This window comes from Sceloporus undulatus, chromosome 2, assembly GCF_019175285.1.
Source record: "Sceloporus undulatus isolate JIND9_A2432 ecotype Alabama chromosome 2, SceUnd_v1.1, whole genome shotgun sequence".
In the NCBI taxonomy this organism is placed as follows: Eukaryota; Metazoa; Chordata; class Lepidosauria; order Squamata; family Phrynosomatidae; genus Sceloporus; species Sceloporus undulatus.
The window spans coordinates 49135173-49157786 of NC_056523.1; the positions used below are offsets into that span (position 1 = coordinate 49135173).

The 22614-nt window shown below is 39.7% G+C and overlaps 1 protein-coding gene across 5 annotated transcripts in view; it reads right to left on the reverse strand.

Moving 5' to 3' along the window:
- FGD5 (FYVE, RhoGEF and PH domain containing 5) overlaps window positions 1-22614 on the reverse strand; it is a 232916-nt gene that overhangs the window by 66916 nt on the left and 143386 nt on the right. For all 5 annotated transcript variants that reach the window (XM_042451717.1, XM_042451714.1, XM_042451716.1 and 2 more), the window contains exons 6-7: window positions 6815-6966; window positions 3740-3896 (exon numbers count right to left, since the gene is read on the reverse strand). In XM_042451717.1, coding sequence (XP_042307651.1) covers window positions 3740-3896; window positions 6815-6966 — 309 coding nt within the window. The remainder of the gene's footprint in view (window positions 1-3739; window positions 3897-6814; window positions 6967-22614) is intronic.

Sequence of the window (22614 nt, forward strand, 5' to 3'; positions counted from 1 at the left end):
AGAGGAATTTGACCATTAGTGCTGTTCTTTGTTTGAGGTGAAAAAGAATCTTGGAAATTCATACATTTGTGATTATAGCATAAACCTCACAAATAGCGTAAAATTAAATACACACAAAGCCATGCTTATTTTTGAAAAATGTGAATAGCTAATGTGCATAAAGATGCTTAGGTCAATAGAGGAAATTCCTACTGGTTTTGGAAAAATGCAAGCAAATCAAAAGACTGAAAGCTTTTCATATTTTCAGTCCATTAAGCCTGGTCACATAATCTCTGAGTACATTGTAGGAACTTGACACATGCTTGAAAACTTATCATAGGGCTAACAAAGTAAAAAAAAAAGTGTCTTCATGACCATTTGACACATTGAAGTTTATCGCATCGGGCCGGATTGGGGCCGGAGCAAAAGGGGCGGGGAACGAGTGCAAACGAATAGGGGATGCATTTTACTGCACACATGGAAGTCCCTGTTCCTTTCCGTTCCCTTCCATTCTGTCCCCCATCTGTCCCACAGGAGGCAATTTTTGAGAATGCTTGCTGAACAGTTCCCAAAAATCGCCTCCTGTGGGACGGATGGGGGACGGAACGGAAGGGAACAGAAAGGAGTGGGAACTTCCCTGTGTGCGGTAAAATGCAGCCCCCACTTGTTCCAGCCCCATCCCAGACCCTTTTGTAACACACAAGGCCTGTTCCAGGGGCCTGTGCGATATTCTCCATTGAGTAAGACATGAACAATTCATTTCAGGACTATTCTCTGGTGTTTTGATTTATTCACATAAAATAAAATAAAAATTATTCTCTTTTTATATGCTGTTACCCGCCTTGATCCAACACAGGGAAAGGCAGGTTATAAATAAATACTATTATTATTATTATTATTATTATTATTATTATTATTATTATTAAAATGAAAAGCTAAAGGTTTCACTCTTCGTAAATGTAGCAAGGGATTGCAGAGAACAATGAATGAGGCAGACAGTGAGGGGAATTATGTAAGTTATCCCTGACAAATATTCAATACTTACATCAAACACTCATTCTGGATTATTATTATTATTAGTAGTAGTATCATATTTTTCTTCCCCCTTCCCCCTCCTTGGATTCTGCCTTGATGCATTTTAGGTCCTATTCTATAAGCCACTTTGAGCCGATTTTTGGAAAGAATTGGAATTAAAATGACAAAACTAGTAAAAACTATACTTGAATCATCATCATCATCATCATCATCATCAGGAACAACAACAACAACACCCCCCCCCATCATAGTTCTCAAGCTCTCCTGTAAACATGGCTTGAAATTAAAGTTTAAACACTTGCAGGTAAGCCTTCATAATACTTCCTTGTTTACCACTGCCTCTCCTTGGCTGATGAGACACCTAATTCATGCAACTTTTCTTTTCATGGAGTTGCAGGGAAAGGGAAAGGTATCTGTTGAGTTTCTGACTTAAGGTCCCATACAGAGAGGCCAAAATAAAGCTGCTTTGGGTCACTTTGGAGGTATGCTATTTAAATGATGCATGTACACTAAGAGTCCGGAAACCACGCTAAAGCCACGATCCTGTCCTAAGGACTAGAGCGCAGCTTTGGTGCAGCTTCCGGACTCTTAGTACGCATGCAGAATTTAAACAGCATACCTCCAAAGTGACCCGAAGCAGCGTTATTTTGGCCTGTCTGTATGGGGCCATAATTTAACTACTTGCAGTACAGAAAATGTGATCAAAAAAGAGCTGGCTGTCCTAGTTTGCTCCCCTAGTTTGGCCAGAGTCAGTCTCAAACTGATTTAGGGTGCATTTACATTCTTTCAACTAATTCCTTTAAAGTGGTTAATATCTGAGTGAGACGACTGAGGATAGCTAAAAACAAGACAAAAATCCTCGGTGCATACAGGAAATTTCTGAGCTCAGATTTATGGCTCAAATAAAAATCCCATTAACTCCAATTGTAGCTGAACTGAGGGGCAACACATAAGGCTAAGGCTAAGGCATTAACACTGTAACTTTTATCTCTTACTTAATATTAGGGGCCATGATGGTCCTGTGAAATACATCCTGCCCCTGTATCCTGCGGCACTGCAAAGGAAGATGGAAAACTGGAGTGTAAGAGCCATTGATCTGAAACATGCCAAAGGCATCGTCAGAAGAGCTGGGCTGATTTATGGGCTAGACAAGATGAGCAGGATTGAGGCCAGGTTCTGAATTGCTCCCAAGAGAGGTGAGTGCATTCAACTGCTAAACGTAAGCTTAAAGGGAGATGGGACCTTTCTGGAGGGAGGGAGGGTCAGGTTAGGCACTAACCTCTGGATTGGCAGAGTAAAGACAGTTTGGGGAGAGAAAAATCCAAACATTTATTGCTACAACTGAGACTAAGTGCCCCCCCCCCCAAATTCAAGCCAAAGGCTAGAATAACATACAAGGTAATGTTGCTGCAATACTTTCTATGTAAGGTAGTAGTTACTGCATGCCTATTACAAACATTAGCATAAATAATCACTTGTTATCCTGAAATGTTACACAGGCTGAACGTTTTAGAATTCTAGGCGATTTTTGTCTTTTTTAAAAAATCATGAAAGTTCCCTCTTGACAAATCTGCCACTCTTAACACATTTTTTTTAAAAAAATTGCCTCTTAAATTTTTACTTTATCTCTTTAAATGCTTTCTGCTTTCTTAAACCAACTGCATACCCTCCAATGTTTCACAAAAGAAAACTGGGACATGTGGAGCCAAGCAACATGAGAGAGAGGGAATGAGGAAGAACACAGGAGCTAGGGGAAGCTGCAGCAGTTCGCTTTCACCTGAGCCTACTGGGAAGGACAAGATCCCACCACCTCCTCTCCTCTCTCCCCTACTGACTTAACTGAGGGTAAGCTACCTTTGCCTTTTGAACTCAGTTAGTAGCAACAGAAGTAAGCCATGGACAGAGAGGAAAAGTGGAAGGAGGGGACAGAAATTGGGACATTTTAAAAGCAGATGAAAAAGTGGGATGAGAGAGGATTAATCAAGACTCTCCTTGTCAAAATGAGACAGTTATAGAGTGCACAAATGTGCCATTTCGTAGCTCATATTAATTCTCAACAGCTTTCTTCCACCTATAGAGCTATAGTGCTCCAGGATTATAACTTCACAAACGTGGTACTCAAACTTTTTACCCTTGGGGCCCTTTTTACATCTACATGTGGACATTGCCCCCTCCCCAATGTCGTATATGAATAAAAATATTTTTAAAAGGATGGGTGATGCTGATTTTTCTTACATATATATATAGGGGAGAGAGAATATTCCAGCCTACAGAGGGTCAAAATCTCCCTATAAAGGCACCCTTTTCCTCTATCAAGCCCTGTAGGGCTAGGCCAGGCTGCCAGAGACAAAAACTACTACTATTATCTCCAGTCAGTAATCAGAGATAGCTACATGGATTGCCCTTGATTGGCAAGCTCCTTCCCCAGATGGAAGGAAGAACAATGCATAGACCTAGATACTCTCAGATACAACTTGAGAACACATTTTCCTCTTCCATTTTTCTCATTGTCTGTACATTGAATATGTTCATTGCAAAGTGTGGTCATACTTATGGTCCTCTAGACTTACCTCTCACCTAAATTAACTTGTCATTCACTCTCTTCATGTCCAACCTGAACTTTGAAGAGAGGGCTACTTCAGAGAGGCAAGGAGGAAGAAAGTTAAGAAAAGAGCACTGAAGCAAAACTGTGAGTCAGTGTAAGGATAGAACAGACTGGCCTTACCTCAAACTCCCGAATGACAGTATCCAGCTGAGAAGATTTAAGACGGGCATCATCCAGCAAAACCAGGGTCCTATCAAAGTGCATAATGTAAGATGTGTGGTGGTGGAATCTAGATTCTCTGGAGAGGAAAACATCAGCCACTTTTTGATGCTCTTCCCTAAAGCCACATAATAATAAACAGATAAAGAAAATGAAACTCCCTCAGCCATAATTCATACAAATATTTTCCCTCATCAGCCCTGAATGTCTTAATTATATCAGTCATGATAACAGGCCCATGAAGGGTAGTCCTTGTTTCTGCTGCACCAACCTTGCAATACACTAATCTGAATATGGCTTACCAATGGCTTGATAAACTTCTGTTCTGGGTGCCAGCCAAAAACCACAGAAACAAGAGAATTGTCAGAGACTCAGCACACCACAATATATAGTGGATAGCCTGCATTTATCTTGAAGTCAGATAAACAGGTTCAATTTAATTTAGCAGTTTATCCTTTTTTATATACCTTTTCTTCCAGTGTAGTTTCTCCCTCTATGGATGTTAAGAACAGTCCTTCTTATTATCTAAGGCACATTCCGCACGTGCCAAAAGTATGTGCTTGGCACGTACTAGGGTTAGGAAGGGGCGTCCTTTCCGGATGCCCCTAACGCTAGTACATGCCGAGCACGTACAAAATGGTGCCGCCCATTCTACATGGGCGCCGCCATTTTGATGTAGCGGACGCTTAGCGTCTGCACGTCTCAGCACCATTATGACGCCGCAAGTGTGCCAATGGCGCTTTGCGGCATCATAATGGCACTGCAAAAAGAAGCCACTTTTTGTGGCTTCTTTTTGTGGCATGGAGGAGTTGTGCAGTTTGGCCGCTGAGGCTCCTCCACGCAGCAAATGAGGGCGCCAGCAGACTGCCCTTTTGCGTGGTCTGTAAAGCGCCTAATATAGGCACGGTACAAAACACCAAAAAGAGGCACTGGGGAGTCGCTTCTCCTTGCTCTGCAGCAGTGCCACAGCAACCAAATTGTGTGATGCTGCTGCGCAGCAAGAAAGGAGCACGCGGAAGCAGCTCCTTTTTTTTAAAAAAAAAAAAATTAAAAAAACATTTTATTTACATAAAGCTAAAAAACAAGTTTCCATTTCACCATGTTAGAGATATATACCCTTTCATGGTTTCAGAGAATACATTGTAAAATTGTACAAATACTTCCATAGTTACCTTGAAATCAACTCTCAACTCTGTACATTGTGTTGTCACAATTCTCTTTTTTCCCTTGTTCACTGTTTTCTTGTTACCTCAAAGTATATTACTAATTAAAGTCTGATCAAATGTAAAATTGCTTAAGATGCGTTTGTCATATTGTAATCTGCATCCTTTATTGTCTATACCTGCACTTTGTCAATATTGGGTCCCACTCTTTTTCTATTACTGTAATGTCTTTATGAGATAAACGACCGGTTAAAATGTCCATCTCCCTCATTTCAAGAACTTTCTCCCACCATATTTCAAGATCAGGTGTCTCATGAGTTTTCCAAAATTGGGCTAATGTAGTTCTGGCGGCGGTTACTAAATATAGTAAGATTCTACCATGCTTGATCTTGGTTTGTGTAGAAAGTTTGTCTAATGTGTTTAACAAATACATTTCGGGACACATTTCAAAATTAATTTGTAACATCTGTTCAATTTTTCTATGTATGGTTTTCCAGTAAAGTTTTAGTTTTGGACATTTCCACCATACATGAATCCAAGTTTTGGGTGCATTATCACACTTCCAACAAGTTCCTGGGCTTGTTTTGTACATTTTTGCTATTTTATTAGGGGTCAAATGCCACCTATGCTCCATCTTCCAAAAATTTTCCCAAAGACTTTGGGATTTTGTGAATTTCTTTGTTTTTTCACAGGCTGATTTCCATATCTATTGTGTGCCCTTAATCAGATGCCCAATTTATCATTGTATCAGTGACAGGTTCTTTCTTCTGTTCCAGATTTCTAAGGAATTTATATAGTTTTGCTATCTTTTTGTTGGCTGTGTCTAATAAAATTTTTGAGAATTCTGAGATTTCTTCTTCAAAATCCTGAGTTTTTAAAATCAATTTTGAATCCTTCTTTAATCTTAAATAAAGATACCAGTGCGCCTTTGGATCTAATTGTTTTAATGCTTCAATAGGTTTCATTTCAAATGTATAGTTTTAAACAGAATGTCTTTGTAAGTCAACCATGAGTCAAGCTCTTTCCATCTCTCAATGAATGCTCCTTTTTTGCTGCGTACTTGTGCCGTGCCAAAGCACCAGCGATGGTGTGATGATGTGCCAGTGGCTCAGCCCCGTTTGGACGCTGCACTGCTCGCACATCATCACTGCACACACCAGCTGGATGGTGCTGTGCAGCTGCAGCGCACCCATGACATGCTAGGGTTGCAGGGCATGTACACGCCCCACCCTGAGCAACCCTAGCATGTCATGGGCGCGCCGCAAAGGGCCCGTCTATACCGGGCCATAGCAGGTCAGGAATCCACCCCTCCCCCAGTAAGAGCTCATATATATGCCCACTGACTATAACTTTCTTTCTTTTTAGAAACTTTCCAGGGAGTAGTTGCTGATGGCTCATGAATCTGAACCAGTTTACAGGCTGCTCTTTTTAATGGTACTGTTGTAGAATATATGTATGATCATAACTAGAATCATGGAATATTATTCTAGTGAATCAAGTGTATAATGATGAATGCACATTCATAATTGGATATGTAATAATATCATACTAAAACTTCATGGTTTAGTGTAAAGGCTAGCCTTGGAAAAAGGCTAAATTTTGGAAGATGAGACCATTATAGCAGCAAATTATCCCACATCTGCTATTTCTGATTCTCTCACCCTTTCCTCTGAAGTTTGACATGCTTCAACAACTCACACATTAAACCTATTTTCATGAACAATATAAATGCTGACTATCATATTTCATGTTTATTGTTATAGGTTTATTGTTCCTCATCAAGAAGGAGGGAGAATAGATGGCTATTGTTCTTTAAGATTTCTGGACAGTAGACTGTAGATGCTAGCATATAAAATCCATCCTAATCACTTACCAGTTGAGAACCTTTTCTTCCAGTTCTTCCAATATTTCTTGGTGCAAATTGTAAATTTCTTGGATCTCATTCAATCCCTCCTTGAGTTTTGATTCCTCATGGTCACTGTCATTCTCATTTCCTAGTGCTTTTAAGGCAGCTTCATGGAAATCCTGTGAATACACAGTTCAGAAAACTATCTGTGAGCTGTTAACAAATCTTACTCAGATTTTCATTTCTATCATCTTCAAAATCTGTCCTGCAAAATCTTGTCCTTATTCTTGTCATTTCTCTTGTCATGTAATGTGACATGATTCTATTCTCTTTCCATCCTATTGGATTCTTTTTCTTCAATCTAATTCAGGTACTTTCACACAATGTTTTTGTGATGTGGTATAGCCCTCTCATGTGATGCCATTGATTGCATGTCAACAGATTACAGATGACTCAGACAGGCCTTTAGGTGAACTGCTGTCCCAATACAGAAGCATTTTCTCAGTGTCTGCAGAAAAGAAATATGTACTAGGTCTAACCTTTTGTCTATATTTTACTTGAACCAGTTCTTACAATGCTATTGCTAAAGTAAACCTTTCTGCTAAAATAATCTCCATTTTTCTGTCTCTACAATAACTCATGGAAAACTCCAATTTCCCTCTGTCCTTGTTTTGTTTTCAAGTAGAATGCATTAAGAGCATATTGTCTCTTAAATGGCCAGCCTAACCACCACTCCCATCAGATCCAAAACAACAGAAAGTGTTCTATGGAATTTCTGACTGCTTCTTATGTGAAACTCACATCTTTGTTTCTGACCCAGGCGAAATATAAACTACTATACAGAGTTTTTCTATCCCACGGAAGGGTGTAGTGTGGTCTTCTGAAGGTGGGAAAGAGATATTTTTTGCCACTAATAACTTTGTTAAAGACACTGATCACACATGGAACTAATTAAGCAAATTCATTACTGAGAGAATTGAAATTTCTGGTATGACACGATTTCACATTTAAGGTATTAAAACTCATTTTGTCCCAGTGTAATTTTTTTAATGCTATGGTTGTGTCTAAAAGACAAAGCATAGAGGTAGAGAAGAGAGGCAGGAAAGTTGAAGACTTAAGGCTACAGGTAGAAAAGTTTTATTAGCAGCACTTTCAGAATCCCCCAGTAGGAAGCCCATCAAGCATGCTGGTTGGGGGATTTGGAGAGAGGCAGTCTAAAATGTAACTTTTCTGGGCTTAAGATATGGAAAGACTGTGCCAAGGCCTCCAGCTGCTGCTGCAATGAGAATATTAATCCTCATGAGAGGGAGAGGTTTGTAGCATATGATTTTGTAGATTCAGTCCAAAGCCAATGCTAAAAACCTTTCTCTCTGTCTCAAAGGTGTTCCAAGATGCCTAACACAGTATTTTTTGAATATTATTACTATTATCATAAATCAAAGGTTTTGACTTCTACTAGTCCACAAGCATTTGAGACTGCTCTTTTAACCCTTCAGCAATCAAAACAATCCAGTACAGTTCTTGTCCTGCACTGTGTCTTGCACCCCCAGCCTGTACAGCACAGGTATTTCAGAATGGCACTACAGTATCCAAATTCCAACAGCTGTTATTCTGCGCAACAGAAACCTATTTCAATATACCATTATCCAATCAAAGATATCTACAGTTGGCCCTCCATATCCACAGAGTCTTCATCTAGGGATTCAACCATCCAAGGCTTGAAAAAAAAGCTTTCCTTTTGCTATTTTATATAAGGAACATCATTTTACTATCCCATTGCATTTAATATATATGCATCCATGGATTTATACACAAGTCGTATTTTACTCCAGTGAAGCTAGCCAGAATGGTTAAAAATGTTTTTTCCCAAATGTTGGTGTGGTTGTAGTGATAATGGCACATTTCTACACATGTGGCTAGATTGCCCCCAAATAAACACATTTTGGCAACTGGTGCTTGAACAAATTTCACTGATTACCAGTCAAGAAGTTAAATTACGTCCAGAAATGTTTTTGTTATCAATAGATGTAGACGTAAACTCAAATTTGAAACATAAAAACCTCTTAGATTTCTTCATTACAGCAGCCTGTGTAGAAATTGCCAGATGTTGGAAAACAGGGGAGGTATCTTTAGATATGTGGTGGGAAAAGATATGGGACCTATGGTAATGGCAAGTTATGCAGGATGACCAAAATCAGAAGCAAATGGTTCAAAGGAAAATGGTCCCCACTCATTGACTTTGTAAAGACAGAAACAAGAGAAGACAACCATCATCTCATCTGAACTTTTGGTCGGACATTCTGGACTAGATTTACCCAAAGACAGCACTGGACTTTAAAGTGACAACTTACACTGAACAGAACCCAAGAGACCCAAAACATAATCCAAAGTTGTGAGATGAATTGTTTTATTTTGCTTTATTGTTGTGATATGTCTTGTACATAGTTGTTTACTTATAATAAAAAATATAAAACCATTTGTTTCCTTTGGACAGAACAATATACTTATTGTATACTGTAAGCAGAAGAACTCTGAAAGTAAGTATGTGTCTGCTTGAAGGCAGCCTTTTTATTTGGACAGATACTTAGTTCAAGTCTGATCTACAGATAAATAGTCATCAGAAGGAAAAACAGGACCGTAAAGTCACACAGGCTGGACAGGAGATGGAGCAGAAGTCATCTTGCGACAATCTTCCCACTGGTTTGAGATGTAATGTCAATCTTTCCTAGTGCCTTCAAGCCACCTGCTGACTAATGACAACACCATGTTTTTCACTGGGTTTTCTTAAGCAAAGTACACTCAGTGGTGGTTTATCATTGCCTTCCTCTGAATACAGCCTACAGCACCTCATATTCCCCCGGTAGTCTCCCTTCTAACCAGACCTGACCCTGCTCAGCTTGTGTGGTATGGGATTTGGTGCATATAGGGTATTTAGGCACAAGATGTATTGTATTTCTATTTAGATTACAGAAATGTCTAAATCTGCATCTACATCCAAACACAATGCATGCAAACTGTATGCAAACCAGTGTCATCTCCTGTCCATGTGTGTGGTACTCTGTGCTAGTATTCTGCATCAGGTTATCAAAGAGATCTTTACCCTTCTTACAGTAAGCTAGCTAAGATTTCTATTGAGCCTGGCAAACATCCTACAGATCTGTTCATGGGGATAAATCCTCCTCTTTATTTCTCTGGAGTGGATATGCTCAGAGAGGAGTCTGAGCCAGGCAGCTGGGTGTTCCTTGTTTTGGCCCAAACTAAAAGTCAAGTAACATTTCTTGTTTTCTGCCAATCTAATCTTTATGGGGAAAAATAACTGGATCTTACATTGTCTACAAAAGTAAGTGTACACTGGGGGGAAATGGAAGCACACTTTAGGTTTCTGCATGTGTAGGGGACCATATGGAATCACTTAAGAAACATCCAGTGCTTTCTCAATTCTTATTTCGCATCCCAATAAACCATGGAAGTGTCTGGAGATTTTATTGCACAAGAAAGGGAAGGAAAGCCAGAGTGACAGAAAGGAAGAGTGGGAGCTGTTCATTGGAAAGCCGGCTCAAAAGAGATACCCGTGAAATTGTGGGTTTTGAAAACTCCCAGTGGTTCCATGCTGATGCTGCAGCAGATGTGGATGTTACAAGGCTTCTCAGTTTTACAAAAAAAGAGATGATCTGTCCTGATCTGACCTTCCTTTGCTGTTTGCTTTGGAGGGAGGCACATCATTAACTCTTGCAAGAGACTAAGATAATCTGGGATATTTTTAGAAAATGCCAGAAATATGCCATGTGAATGGCATCAGTTAGTTAGGTGTGAGGGCACTTCCAGCTGAACAGATGATACCCTATTTCCTGCATCACATTTACAGGACAAGCACCTTTCTTCTTGCCCTTTCTGTTACTGTTTTCATATGTCACATGATTTAACCTGTTTGTGTACATGCACATTTCCTCCTACACCAGCTGATTTGCAAGTTCAACCTACTCTATTGCTTCCTTAGTCAGCATGGTTGGGGAGGTAGTGTTGCATGGCCCCTTGATAGCATGTCTTAAGCCACTTTCCCATTCAGCTAATGTTAAAAGCAGCACCAGAAAAAAAGGTGGCAACTTAAACACATGGCTTTTTTTTGGACAGTGTTATTAAACAACATACCTTTGAATATTGCTGAATCCTTCTCTCTCCTTTGGATCTTTAAATTTGCCAGTGCTGCTGAAAGGAGGCTTCTTACCATTGCTCTGACAGCTTCACAGGGCTCACTGGGTTAATATTCATTAATGAAATCCTATCATGTGAGCTAAATAATCTTATTCCCAGGGGCTATGCCTACAATCTTGATCTGTTTCTCTAGTAAAACACTGTCCTTCTTTTGGTGTTCAGAGAGATGTTGGGGATGGCTTTCTAAAATGTTGTTACCATGTACACATACATGCACACCTGTATTGTTGTGGCCTGTGTGCTGTGCCCATAACCCTTGTTGGGACCTATGGAAATGACGCGCAGTGTCCACCACGACCACCTGCAGAGTTCAACCACATCGACAGGATGCCAAGAAGAAGGAATCTGTGAAGATGTCTTCAACTAATAATGACTCTTACAAGTCTTCACTCTAAACGAGGGTTTTAATCTTCCTTTGCAGTATTTACAACATAGATATACACAGTGAATTGGACATCCGTCTCTAATATACACTATTTACACCAGCCAACAATAACACAACCTCTGAGGCAGCCACAGTAACACACAACCATCTCACTGCCCACTCTCAGGCACCAACTGTCTCTCTCTACTCTCAGTGACAGTTGAGAACTGACAGTTGACAGTTGCATCAACATTCCGATGATGCACTTTTTGAATGCTGACACATTAGCTGCCACTGGAACTGTAAATTATCTGCACAACAGCTCCCCCCCTAGTGGCCACACCAATGTCATTTCCTGACATGTATTGCACCATGCCCTGATCTCTAGAAGTTAGGAAGCCAATTAAGAGATATGGGCATCCATATCTATAGGTATGCAAGAAAATGCAATTTACTAGATGGACACAGTATCTTCTCATCTCCACAATCAACTACATAACCAGATATTTTTTTTTTTTTTAATAACTCCTTCCTCACAACTAAAAATCTACAGACGATGAATACATTTGTATAAATCACTACATGGATTAATACAGTTTTCCATATTTGCTGGCAAATTTTAGTTGGAACTAAAGTTGATTCTGTCTCTGTGGATTATAGCAGTTCTATCAGTATGTCATCTGTTCCTGGTGATTTATTCTTTGCAGTAATTTTGAGTGCAGTATTCACTTTGCTTTCCAAACTTTGGGGTTCATCTTCATACGTTTTTTCTTCCCGTGTGTCATTTAACCTTTCATATTTTTAATATAGTTCTTCTCTGTGTTGCTTCCAACATCTTTTTATTTCACTATCATGTATTATGTTCCTCTTCTGATTGTAGAACATCTGCACACTTGGTTTAAATTTCCCTGTGATCTCCCAAATCTTGTGGAAGAGATCTCTTGTTTTTCTTTTTATGCTGTTGGCTTCTATCCCCAACTGCTTTGCTCAGCTCTTGCAGGGTCAGATCTGTGACCACCCTGATTTAGTCTAACCATCTGACATGTGGCATTCCTCTCTTTCTACTGTCTCCCACCTTTCCTAATGTTGTTGTCTTTTCTCGTGAGTCATGGCTTCTCATGGCATGGCCAGAGTATGACAGCCTCAATGTAGTCATGTTGGCTTCAGTAATGTAGTATTGACTTTAAATCCGAGCAAAGCTTTTGGCAAGTTTAAAGTATACCAACTTCCAGTTTCTCATCTACTTTAGTGCTGTTGCTTTTACAATTACCTCTTTCAATCTGTATTTTCCAAGCCTGGTATATCTATCAAGGCAGTGAGACAAACTGCCTTGATAGAAAAATGGGATATCCATTGTACATAATTAATCAATAACCAGTACAATACTTTACAGAAATAAACTAAGCTGACTTCAGCAGACGTTAGTCCCAGTTAAGTGTTTTAAGGGTTGTAGCCTAAATTATAGGGTTGAAGCTTTGCATACAGAAGGTCCCAGGTCCCAGGTTCAACTCACAGCAAGCAGTAGGTAATGGGGGGGGGGGGGACCCAGAGAGCCATAGCATGTCACAGTAGGCAGTACTTGACTAGATGGTTGAACTATCTATGGCTTTGATTATTATACTATGTTTCATTCTCAAGCCAGTGCTTATTTACTGGGCCAAACTTAGTATATTCAGCCCTCCACATCCATAAATTTTGCATCCACTGCTTGAAAATATTTTTAAAATATAAATTCCAAAAAGCAAGCCTTGGTTTGTCATTTTATATAAGGGACACCATTTTATTACACCACTGTATATAATGGGACTTGAGCATCCATAGATTTTAATATCCACAGCGGATTCCTGGAACCAAACCCGAGCAGATACCAAGGGCCAACTGTACAATTCAACAGGTTTAAATTTGTCTAAAACCTCACCAAACTTTTCAGCATGATACTATAATATATATTTTAAATCCAGACCAGAGTTATGGTGGGAAATTTTGTTTTTACAGACTACAGATAAGGAGTGAGTTAAAAATTTATCTTGTCAGTGATTCAGGGGTGAAGAAGAAAACAGCTGTTTTAACAACTAAAAATTCAGCAGAGTTAATAGATACAGCAGCAAATGCTACGAAATACACACTTTGTAAGTGACCATTCCCAGATGCTTTGCATGGTATAGCAAGACATGCTGTGAAAGGAAGAGAGAGCTCTAAAAAGAAACTACTATAGTCATATATCTTTTCCAAGAATGCCATACTTTACACTTTGAGACTTCTCCGTACATTGTATTTGATAGATCTGAAAATCAAACACTCCTGGTTTCAGTGAGCAAATTCAAAAATTATTGATGCTTTGAGAAAGTTGCTTTCCACAGCAGCTATCAAGTATGAAGTAAAAGTGAAGCTTACACTGCATAACCATTCTGCCCTAGCTCAGTGGTAGGGAATTCTACCATTCTACTGCCACAATTTTAAGGTGCAAATAAACTGCCAAATATTTGCCACATTTTCTTCTATCTCACTCCATGCATCAACAGTACACATAAGTAACAGTATACATCAACACTGTATTTTACTATTTCAAGTCATCCAAACAACCAAAGAGAACCAGATATTTGGGGGGGGGGGGGTCATCTTTTTAAAAGAACATCTCAGATTAGTCTGATTTATTGCTTGATACCCTGTGAGACAGGGTAGATCACTGATAAAATATATTGACTTTTTAAAACACTAAGGGAGCAGTTTGCACAAAATGTCCACATTTTTCAAACCTGGCTACTAGAACATCTGGGTGACTTCCAGGAGCTTTGGCAAACAATGTGTGCAGTGTACAGGAGCCTTGTTCTGAAGTAAAAAGAGGCAAGGGGGAGCTTTTGCTATCACTGATATTGCAAATTCAGCAGTAGGGCACTGTTTGGGGCCTCTGCAGGGCTCCCCCCCAAAAACCCCCCAAATCTACCCATCCCCAGGTATCTCTCAGGATTTTCCCCTCCTCACTTCTGGGACTTTTTTTTTTTTTTTTAAAGATTGAGCTCCGGCTTAAACAATTTTTAGTATAGTTGTCTTTCTGTCTGTCTGTCTATATAGATCTTCTCAGGCTTTTGAAATCTGCTCACATATTTTACTCTCTTTGCCATCATCTTAAAATGTTAAGCAGCCAAACACAACAGACATTAATCTCTATTGTAGTGCTCTGGATGCTCTCTCAGTGGACACTCTCCCAGTTATTGTTGTTTTACCTGTCCTCAAGCCAACCTCAACTCATGGCAACTCTAAGAAAGAGACATCTCCAAGGCCCACTGTCCTCAACCTCTCTGCTCCGGTTCTGCAGGCTCAGGACCATGACTTCTCTGATTGAGTCTATCTACCTGACATGTGGTTTTCCTCTTGTTCTAATGCCTTCCATCTTTCCTAGCATCATTATCTTTTCTAATGATTCATTTTTCTTCATTATGTGGCCAAAGTACGAGAACCTCAATTTAGTAATTCTGGCTCCCAGGGAGAGTTTAATCCATAGAATCATAGAGTTGGAAGAGACCACAAGGGCCAGTTCAACCCCCTGCCATGCAGGAAATCCAAATCAAAGCATCCCCGACAGATGACCATCCAGCCTCTGCTTAAAGACCTCCAAAGAAGGAGACTCCACTACACTCCGAGGGAATGTGTTCCACTGTCGAACAGCCCTTACTGTCAGGAAGTTCTTCCTAATGTTGAGGTGGAATCTCTTTTCCTGCAGCTTGCATCCATTGCTCCGGGTCCTAGTCTCTGGAGCATCAGAAAACAACTTTGCTCCCCCCTCAATGTGACACCTCTTCAAATATTTAAACAGGGCTATCATATCACCGCTTAATCTTCTTTTCTCCAGGCTAAACATCCCCAGCTCCGTAAGTCGTTCCTCATAGGGCATGGTTTCCAAACCCTTCACCATTTTAGTTGCCTTCCTTTGGACATGCTCCAGTTTCTCAACATCTTTTTTAAATTGTGGTGCCCAAAACTGGACACAATATTGCAGGTGGGGCCTGACCAAAGCAGAATACAGTGGCACTATTACTTCTCTTCATCTAGACACTATACTTTTATTGATGCAGCCTAAAATTGCATTGGCAAACCATTTGTTTGTCTTGTCATCAGCAGTCTTCTCCAGTACCACATCTCAAATGAGGTGGTTTTCTTCCAATCTGCTTTTTTTACTGTCCAGATCTCACACGCATGGCTTCGACAATCCTCACTTTAATGTTTATAATTGTTATTATAAAGACACTTTACGATCTTGTCCAGTTCTTTCATAGCTGCTCTTCCCAGTCCTAGTCTTCTTCTAATTCACTGCTGGTAGTTTCCATTCTATTCAATATTTGATCCAAGGTATCTTTGATTATTTCAATTTTCTCATTGTCTAGGGTGAATTTCTGAAGCTCTTCTTTGGTCATTACTTTTGTTCTTTTTAAAGTCAAGCATTAATTCAACCTTGGCACTTTCTTCCTTGACCTTCATAAGTAATTGCTCCAGGTCTTTGTGTCTGCTAGTAGTATTGTGTCATCTGTGTATCTTAGATTGTTGATGTTTTTTCCTGCAATCTTCACTTCTTCTGCCTCTGAATCTAAGCCTGCTCTGGGTACAATGTTTTCTCCATACAGGGCTAAATAGATAGGGTGATGGGCCTACTACTTGTGAGGGCCACTCATGCATTGCCAGTAAAAAGAAAATGCATCACCAGAAAAGAGAGAAAGAGGCGAGGATATAGACATATACACACTTTTTATAAACCAGTTTCTAGGTATAGAAGTAAATTTAGAAATAATTAGTACATTTATAACAGAAACACAATATCTCACCATATTGGAAAAACTGTGACCAGGGAGCCTTGTGGCCCTGTTTTGCTCTTCATCCAGATGCTAGCTGTGGATGCACTATTTTAGGCCTCCATTCTTCCCCTTTCCTGTTTTTTTTATGTTTAACAGATACAGTCTAACTGTCCTGATTCACAGAATGACAGAGTTGGAAGAGACCACAAGGGCCATCTAGTCCAACTCCCTGCCATGCAGGAACGCATAATCAAAGCATCCCCAACAGATGGCCATCCAGCCTCTGTTTAAAAACATCCAAAGAAGGAGTTTCTACCACTCTCTGAGGGAGTGTGTTCCACTGTCAAACAGCTCTTACTGTCAGAAAGTTCCTCCTATTGTTGAGATGGAATCTCTTTTCCTGTAGTTTGAATCCATTGCTCCAGGTTCTATTTTCTGGAGCTGCAGAAAACAAACTTGCTCCATTCTCAGTATGACACCTTTTGAAATATTTCAACAGAGCCATCATATCACCTCTTAACCTTCTCTTCTCCTGGCTAAACATATCCAGCTCCCTAAGTTATTCCTAATAGATCATGGTTTCCAGACCTTTCACCATTTTGGTCACCCTTCTCTGGACACACTCTAGCTTGTCAGCATTCCTCAAGCTTGTTAACATATGTTTCTTCTTCCCATATGTCATTCATCTTCATTACTAAGGTCCACAACACACTGCAGAAATAATCCAGTTTGGGACTGCTTGGACTGCACTGGCTGAATGCTAGGGAATCCTGAGAATTGTAGTTTATTGTGGCACCAGAGCTGTCTGACAGAGAAGGCTAAATGTCTCACAAATTTTGAGAATTCCCTCGCATTGAGCCAGGGCAGTTCAAGTGGACTCAGACTGGATCATTTATGCAGTGTGTTTTGGACCTTTGAGACAGAAACTGGAACATTCTATTCCAACCAACTTTAATATTTTGTTACATGGTGGCTTTAACTTGTGTTACAAATTTATTGGTGCATTTACAGTCGCCCCTTGGAACTTGCAGGGGATCCGTTCCGGACACACACACACACATGAGTTCCAGATCGTGTGCATATTCAAGCCCCATAGGCTTGAATGGGGCACATGCATGCAGTGCGTGCACCATGGGCATGCACCTCATTAAGGTTAATGGTTGTTGCCCCTCTGTGGATTTTCAAGTCCACGGACTTGGAGGGGTGACTGTATATTTAAAATGCACATATTTGTAACTGCATTGCTGTTTTTGTTTGTATTGTATTGTATTATTTTTTTCTTTCTGATGTAAGGTGTTGAGCACAACAGAAATATATATTAAACAACAACATTTGAGAATCTATTAATATTTACAGTAACACATCATAACAGCAATGGAGATAAAATGTTTGAGACTTATATGGATATAATTTATCTAGCCTCAGCATTCCCCTCCGCCAAAAATATATTCTCTTCTACTTGGGCTGATTTTAGAAATTGAGTGAAAGGCTGGAGTTTTCACATCCACATCTTTTGTGGTGAACGTTTTCTGATTTCATTATTCACTTTCAAAGCACATGGAGATAGACAAATTAGTGGGGGGGGGGGGGAGAAAATGCTTGCCAACTGGTTTCACTTGTCCTATATGGTTTTTTTAGCATAATCACATGTCCCCAAATGCCACAGACATTACACAATCCTCGTCACATGCTCCCTCTCTAAAAAAAAAGGATGCTGGGGATGTGGGCTATGTAATATATGATGATGATGATAATAATAATAATAATAATTTGTTTTATTTATATACCGCTATTCCAAAGATCATAGCGGTGAACAGCAAGTAAGCTAATTAGCAAGTAAGCTAATTTGCCCCAAATAGTCTGGGTACTCATTTTAGCGACCTCGGAAGGATGCAAGCCTGAGTCGAGCTTGGGCCCTTTTTCTGGTCTTGAACTCGCAACCTTGTGGTTTTGAGTGAATGGCTGCAGTACAGGCATTTAACCACTGCGCCACTGGAGACAGGTCTAAGAGTTGCAAAACTATGTCCCACTCAAACATTTAGATAAGCTCACTGATGGCACTAAAGGACTCAAGTCACTGTTGCTGGCTCCACCACTCTCAGATAAGAGCCAAAACAGAAGAGCATAAGCACTATGTTAGTGGGCCTGTTTCTGCGATTTAGCATTTCAGTTTAAAGACTTGAAAGCTGCAAGTTTATATAAAACTCTTCTGCACTTTAACAGTGCTAACCATTTTAACTTTGCACAGCAGATCTGGGAGATCAGAGGCAGTAAAGAGAATTCTCAGTTTGCAAGTCTCAACTTTTGCAAGCTGGGAATACTTGCCGAGGCTGACATGACTGAAGTTCTTCATAAAAAAGAACCACTACTGTTTCTTTTAGCTTAATGTTTTAGCTATTATTTACTGTACATGAGATCATACACATTCTCCTAATAATTCTAAAAGTACTGGAACACACAAATGAATTGCTAGAACACTGTATGCTGGAGCCATAGTTTAGCTCCTTAATAATAAACACATCTTTGGCTTGACTCCAGTGGTGCAACTGCATGAATATAAGATTCATTGTGCTAGCGGAAATGAATTTCTAACAGAGGAGAAAATGCATTTTTTCCCAGTGCATAACTCATTGCATTACCACTTGTGCAACAGTTTAATCCAAAACAACTAAGCTAGTGTCACACTGGAGATTAGCATTTGTTTATTAAACCCATTCTGGGCTAAATCTGCTCCAGAGTCTGGAAGGCTGCACACTACCTTTTTTTGGTTCCTATGGACCACAGTAACCCATCACATTTCAGTGGAGTGAAAGTGACTTTTGGTCATTTCAGCTGTATTTTAAGGGAGATGTTCAGGCACCCACGTCAACAGTTCAAACAGATTTAATCTGACCCAAAGGAATGCTGTCTCAAATGAAAAACTCATGTTTACCTGAATTTTGGGGGAGCAGGGGTTGAAGGGGACTTTGGGATTGGTGGGCTTCAGGGGGCAGCTCAAAAAGGGTTACACAGGACAGCCCGAAGAGCCACAAGACACAATTCTCACCCTGGTTTAACTTTTATAGTGTAGACACATATGTAACATTTTGGTTTTATAGATAATGTGGACCTTCACCCTAATATGTGTTGATCACTATCTAAGGTTCAGAGTCATAAACCTCTCTCATTTGTTTTCACCCATAGCTCACTGTACAGCATACCATTTGTAAACAATACAGCAGTGCCCCAATAAAAAACGTTTGGCAGAATTGAATATGACCACTGAGTAACAAGAAAGTCTAGTTTTCCATTCTCATAAAACTCCAGAAAATATAATTAATCTCTAATTGTGTTGATTGTTGTGTTAATATAATTAATTCTGAGATGAATGATTCATTTCTAGTAGTCTAGATTGTCAGATTTGCAATGATTAATTTCTAAAAATGAAAGCCTAATAGTAATTGCTGTAAGCATCTTTTTTTTTAAACTGCTGTTGCCTAAAGTGCTAAAGGCGCTGGAAACCATTAATCAAAGGTAAAGTACTTTTGCAATCTCAATAACTCCAATCAATCACAATACCTGAAAAGCCTCCCCATTCATCATCTCAAAAAACACAATCTCCCAATCAAAACTTTTTCTTAGTCAATAAAATTTCCTGAAAGATTTAAAACAGAGAAATTGGAGAGTCAGTATCTCATGTTCTAAATTCCTTGTAGGACTCATTCTTAAGTGCAAGTGCTTGACAATATTTTTGTCCTTAAACATTGCACACATTTATATGTTCCGTGCATGTGGTGGGCACTGGAATGAATATATCAGTCTTTTGCAACTTTCTCACAAATGCTAGAGGCATCATTTAGAGATTGATATATCCTCTGCTTCTGAAGTCAAGCATCACTTCAAGATCCACTTAAGATGGATGTAAACAATACAGTAGTGCAGCAAATAAATAAAAAACACTTGGTCACCCACTTCAGGCCAAAGTTTTCATGGCTGTTCTGTAGCCTTCGAACCTCAGCACATGGCCTTCCTATTAACCAGTTTTATTGCTGAAGATTAGAGACAGTAGTGGACTTAAACTGTAAGAATTCGTTCTATAAGAAATCTATGTATTATACAGAAGGAGTGAGGCTCTTCCTTTTAAAGAAAGCAGATCTTCCTTTTTAAAATCTCAAACCGGATTACAATACTTTGCTAAGACTTTTTTCAGCCCAACTAACTAAATCGACTGGGAACTATCCATGGTACTACACTGGATGCAATACACAGAAGAGGTATATAAAAGAGATGAAAAAATGAATGACACATGGAATGAAGAACCATATGAAGATGAACCCCAAATTCTAAAAATGAGTTGGAAGCTGAAATAAGAGGAATTGGGAAAAATGAATTACCAAGAACAGACAATATTCCAATTGAACTGCTACAATGCACACAGACAGAATCAGCATTATTTGTTAAGTAAACAAATATAGAAAACAAAACAGTGGCTGATAGACTGGAAATACAGTACACCCACGTTATATGCGGGCATACTATACACGACTTTGAGCATATGTGCAAAGTCCCGTGGGAGTGCACAGGGCACAAGGGGAGGTGTGTCCCATTCAGATGAATGGGGCACACACCCGTGGTGCGCATGTGCTGCCGCACCACTGCGCCACCGCATGCACGAGCCCCATTCACTTGAATGGGGCTTGAGCATGCGAGGCATTTGGCTTATGCAGGGGGTCAAGAACGGATCCCCCGCGTAAGCCAAGGGTGCACTGTAATGAATATACATCCCCATCCATAAAAAAGGAGATACAAAAGACTGGAGCAACTATAAGACCACAGCACTGATTTCTCTCACAAGCAAAATTATGCTCAAACATTTGCCACATAGGTGTCAATGATACATGCAGAGAGAAATTCTAGAGGTGCAAGCAGGGTTCAGGAAAGAGACTAGGGACCACATTGCAAACACATAATGGTCAATGCAGCATACCAAGGCATTCCAGGGAGGTGGGGGAAATCAGCATGTGCTTTATAGACTACAGCAAAGCCTTTGATTGTATAGATCATGAAAGGCTATGGAATACCTTAAAGACATGGAGTGCCACTACATCTGATAGCCCTGATGAGAAATCTGTACATAGGAACAACAGAATATAGGAAAATATGTACAACAAAATATGGAGAAACATAATGGTTCTCAATTGGCAAAGAGGTTAGGGAAGGCTGCATTTTATTAACCTATTTGTTCAACTTGTATGCAGAAAATATCATATGAAGAGCAGGTTTAGACTCAGAAAAAAGAGGAGAGATGATAGGAGGAAGGAATATCAACAATTTAAGATATGTGGATTACACCATACAACTAGCAGAAAACATTGCAGACTCTAAACAACTGCCAAGGAATGTAAAAGAAGAAAATACAAAGGCATGCTTACTGCTGAAAACAAAACTAATGACCACAGAGAATCTACACAAATTCAACCTATACAATGAGGGAACTGAAATAGCCAAAGCGTTTCCATACCTTGGATGAATCATTGATCAAAATAGAGATTGGAGTGAAGAAATCAGAATACTAGGAACAGGAAGGGCCGCTATGAAAGAACCAGAACAGATCCCAAAGAGTAAAGATATACAATTGAGCACTAAAGTTAAAATCGTACAAACCATTGTATTCCCCATGACCATGTATGGATGTGAGATCTGGAGAGTAAAGAAAACAGACAAAAAGAAAACCAATTCATTTGAGATATGGTGCTGGAGAAAAGTTCTGAGAATACCGTGGACAGCCAAAAAGACAAACGAACAGGCCCTTGAACAGATCAAGCCTGAACCCTCTCTGGAAGCTAAGATGATCAAATTGAGGCTGTTATACTTTGGCCACATAATGAGAAGGCATGGCTCATTAGAAAAGACAATAATGCTGGGAATGATAGAAGGAAGTCTATCATCCACTGAGAGACAGTTTTCTTACAGCTGTGTCTCAGTGGATGCGCCATCGGCATTTGAAGCTCAACATGTCCAAGACGGAGCTTCTTGTCTTTCCACCTAAGCACTCCCTCCAATACTCCTTTTCTGTTTCTGTTAACAACATCTCTATTCGACGGGTTCAGGAAGCCTGCAGTCTTGGTTTCATTTTTGATTCTTCTGTGTCGTATATCCCCCAGATCCATCTATTTGATGTTTTTAATTTGTTGCCTGTTTTATTGAACCCTTTCCTGTATTGTTATGTATTATTTATATGTATTATGCTATTATTTCTTAGATTGTACGCCATGGGCAGGTTAATTCTTATCTATTTTATTGTTTATATGTAGAGCGCTGTGCAAATCTACAGCACTATATAAATAAAGCATAATAATAATAATAATAATAATAATAATAATGAAGTAAAAAGAGAGGAAGGCCACATGCTAGATGGATAGTCTCAATTTGGGGAGTCATTGGTCTGAATTTACAGAACCTATGCAGAGTAGTGGACAGGGCAA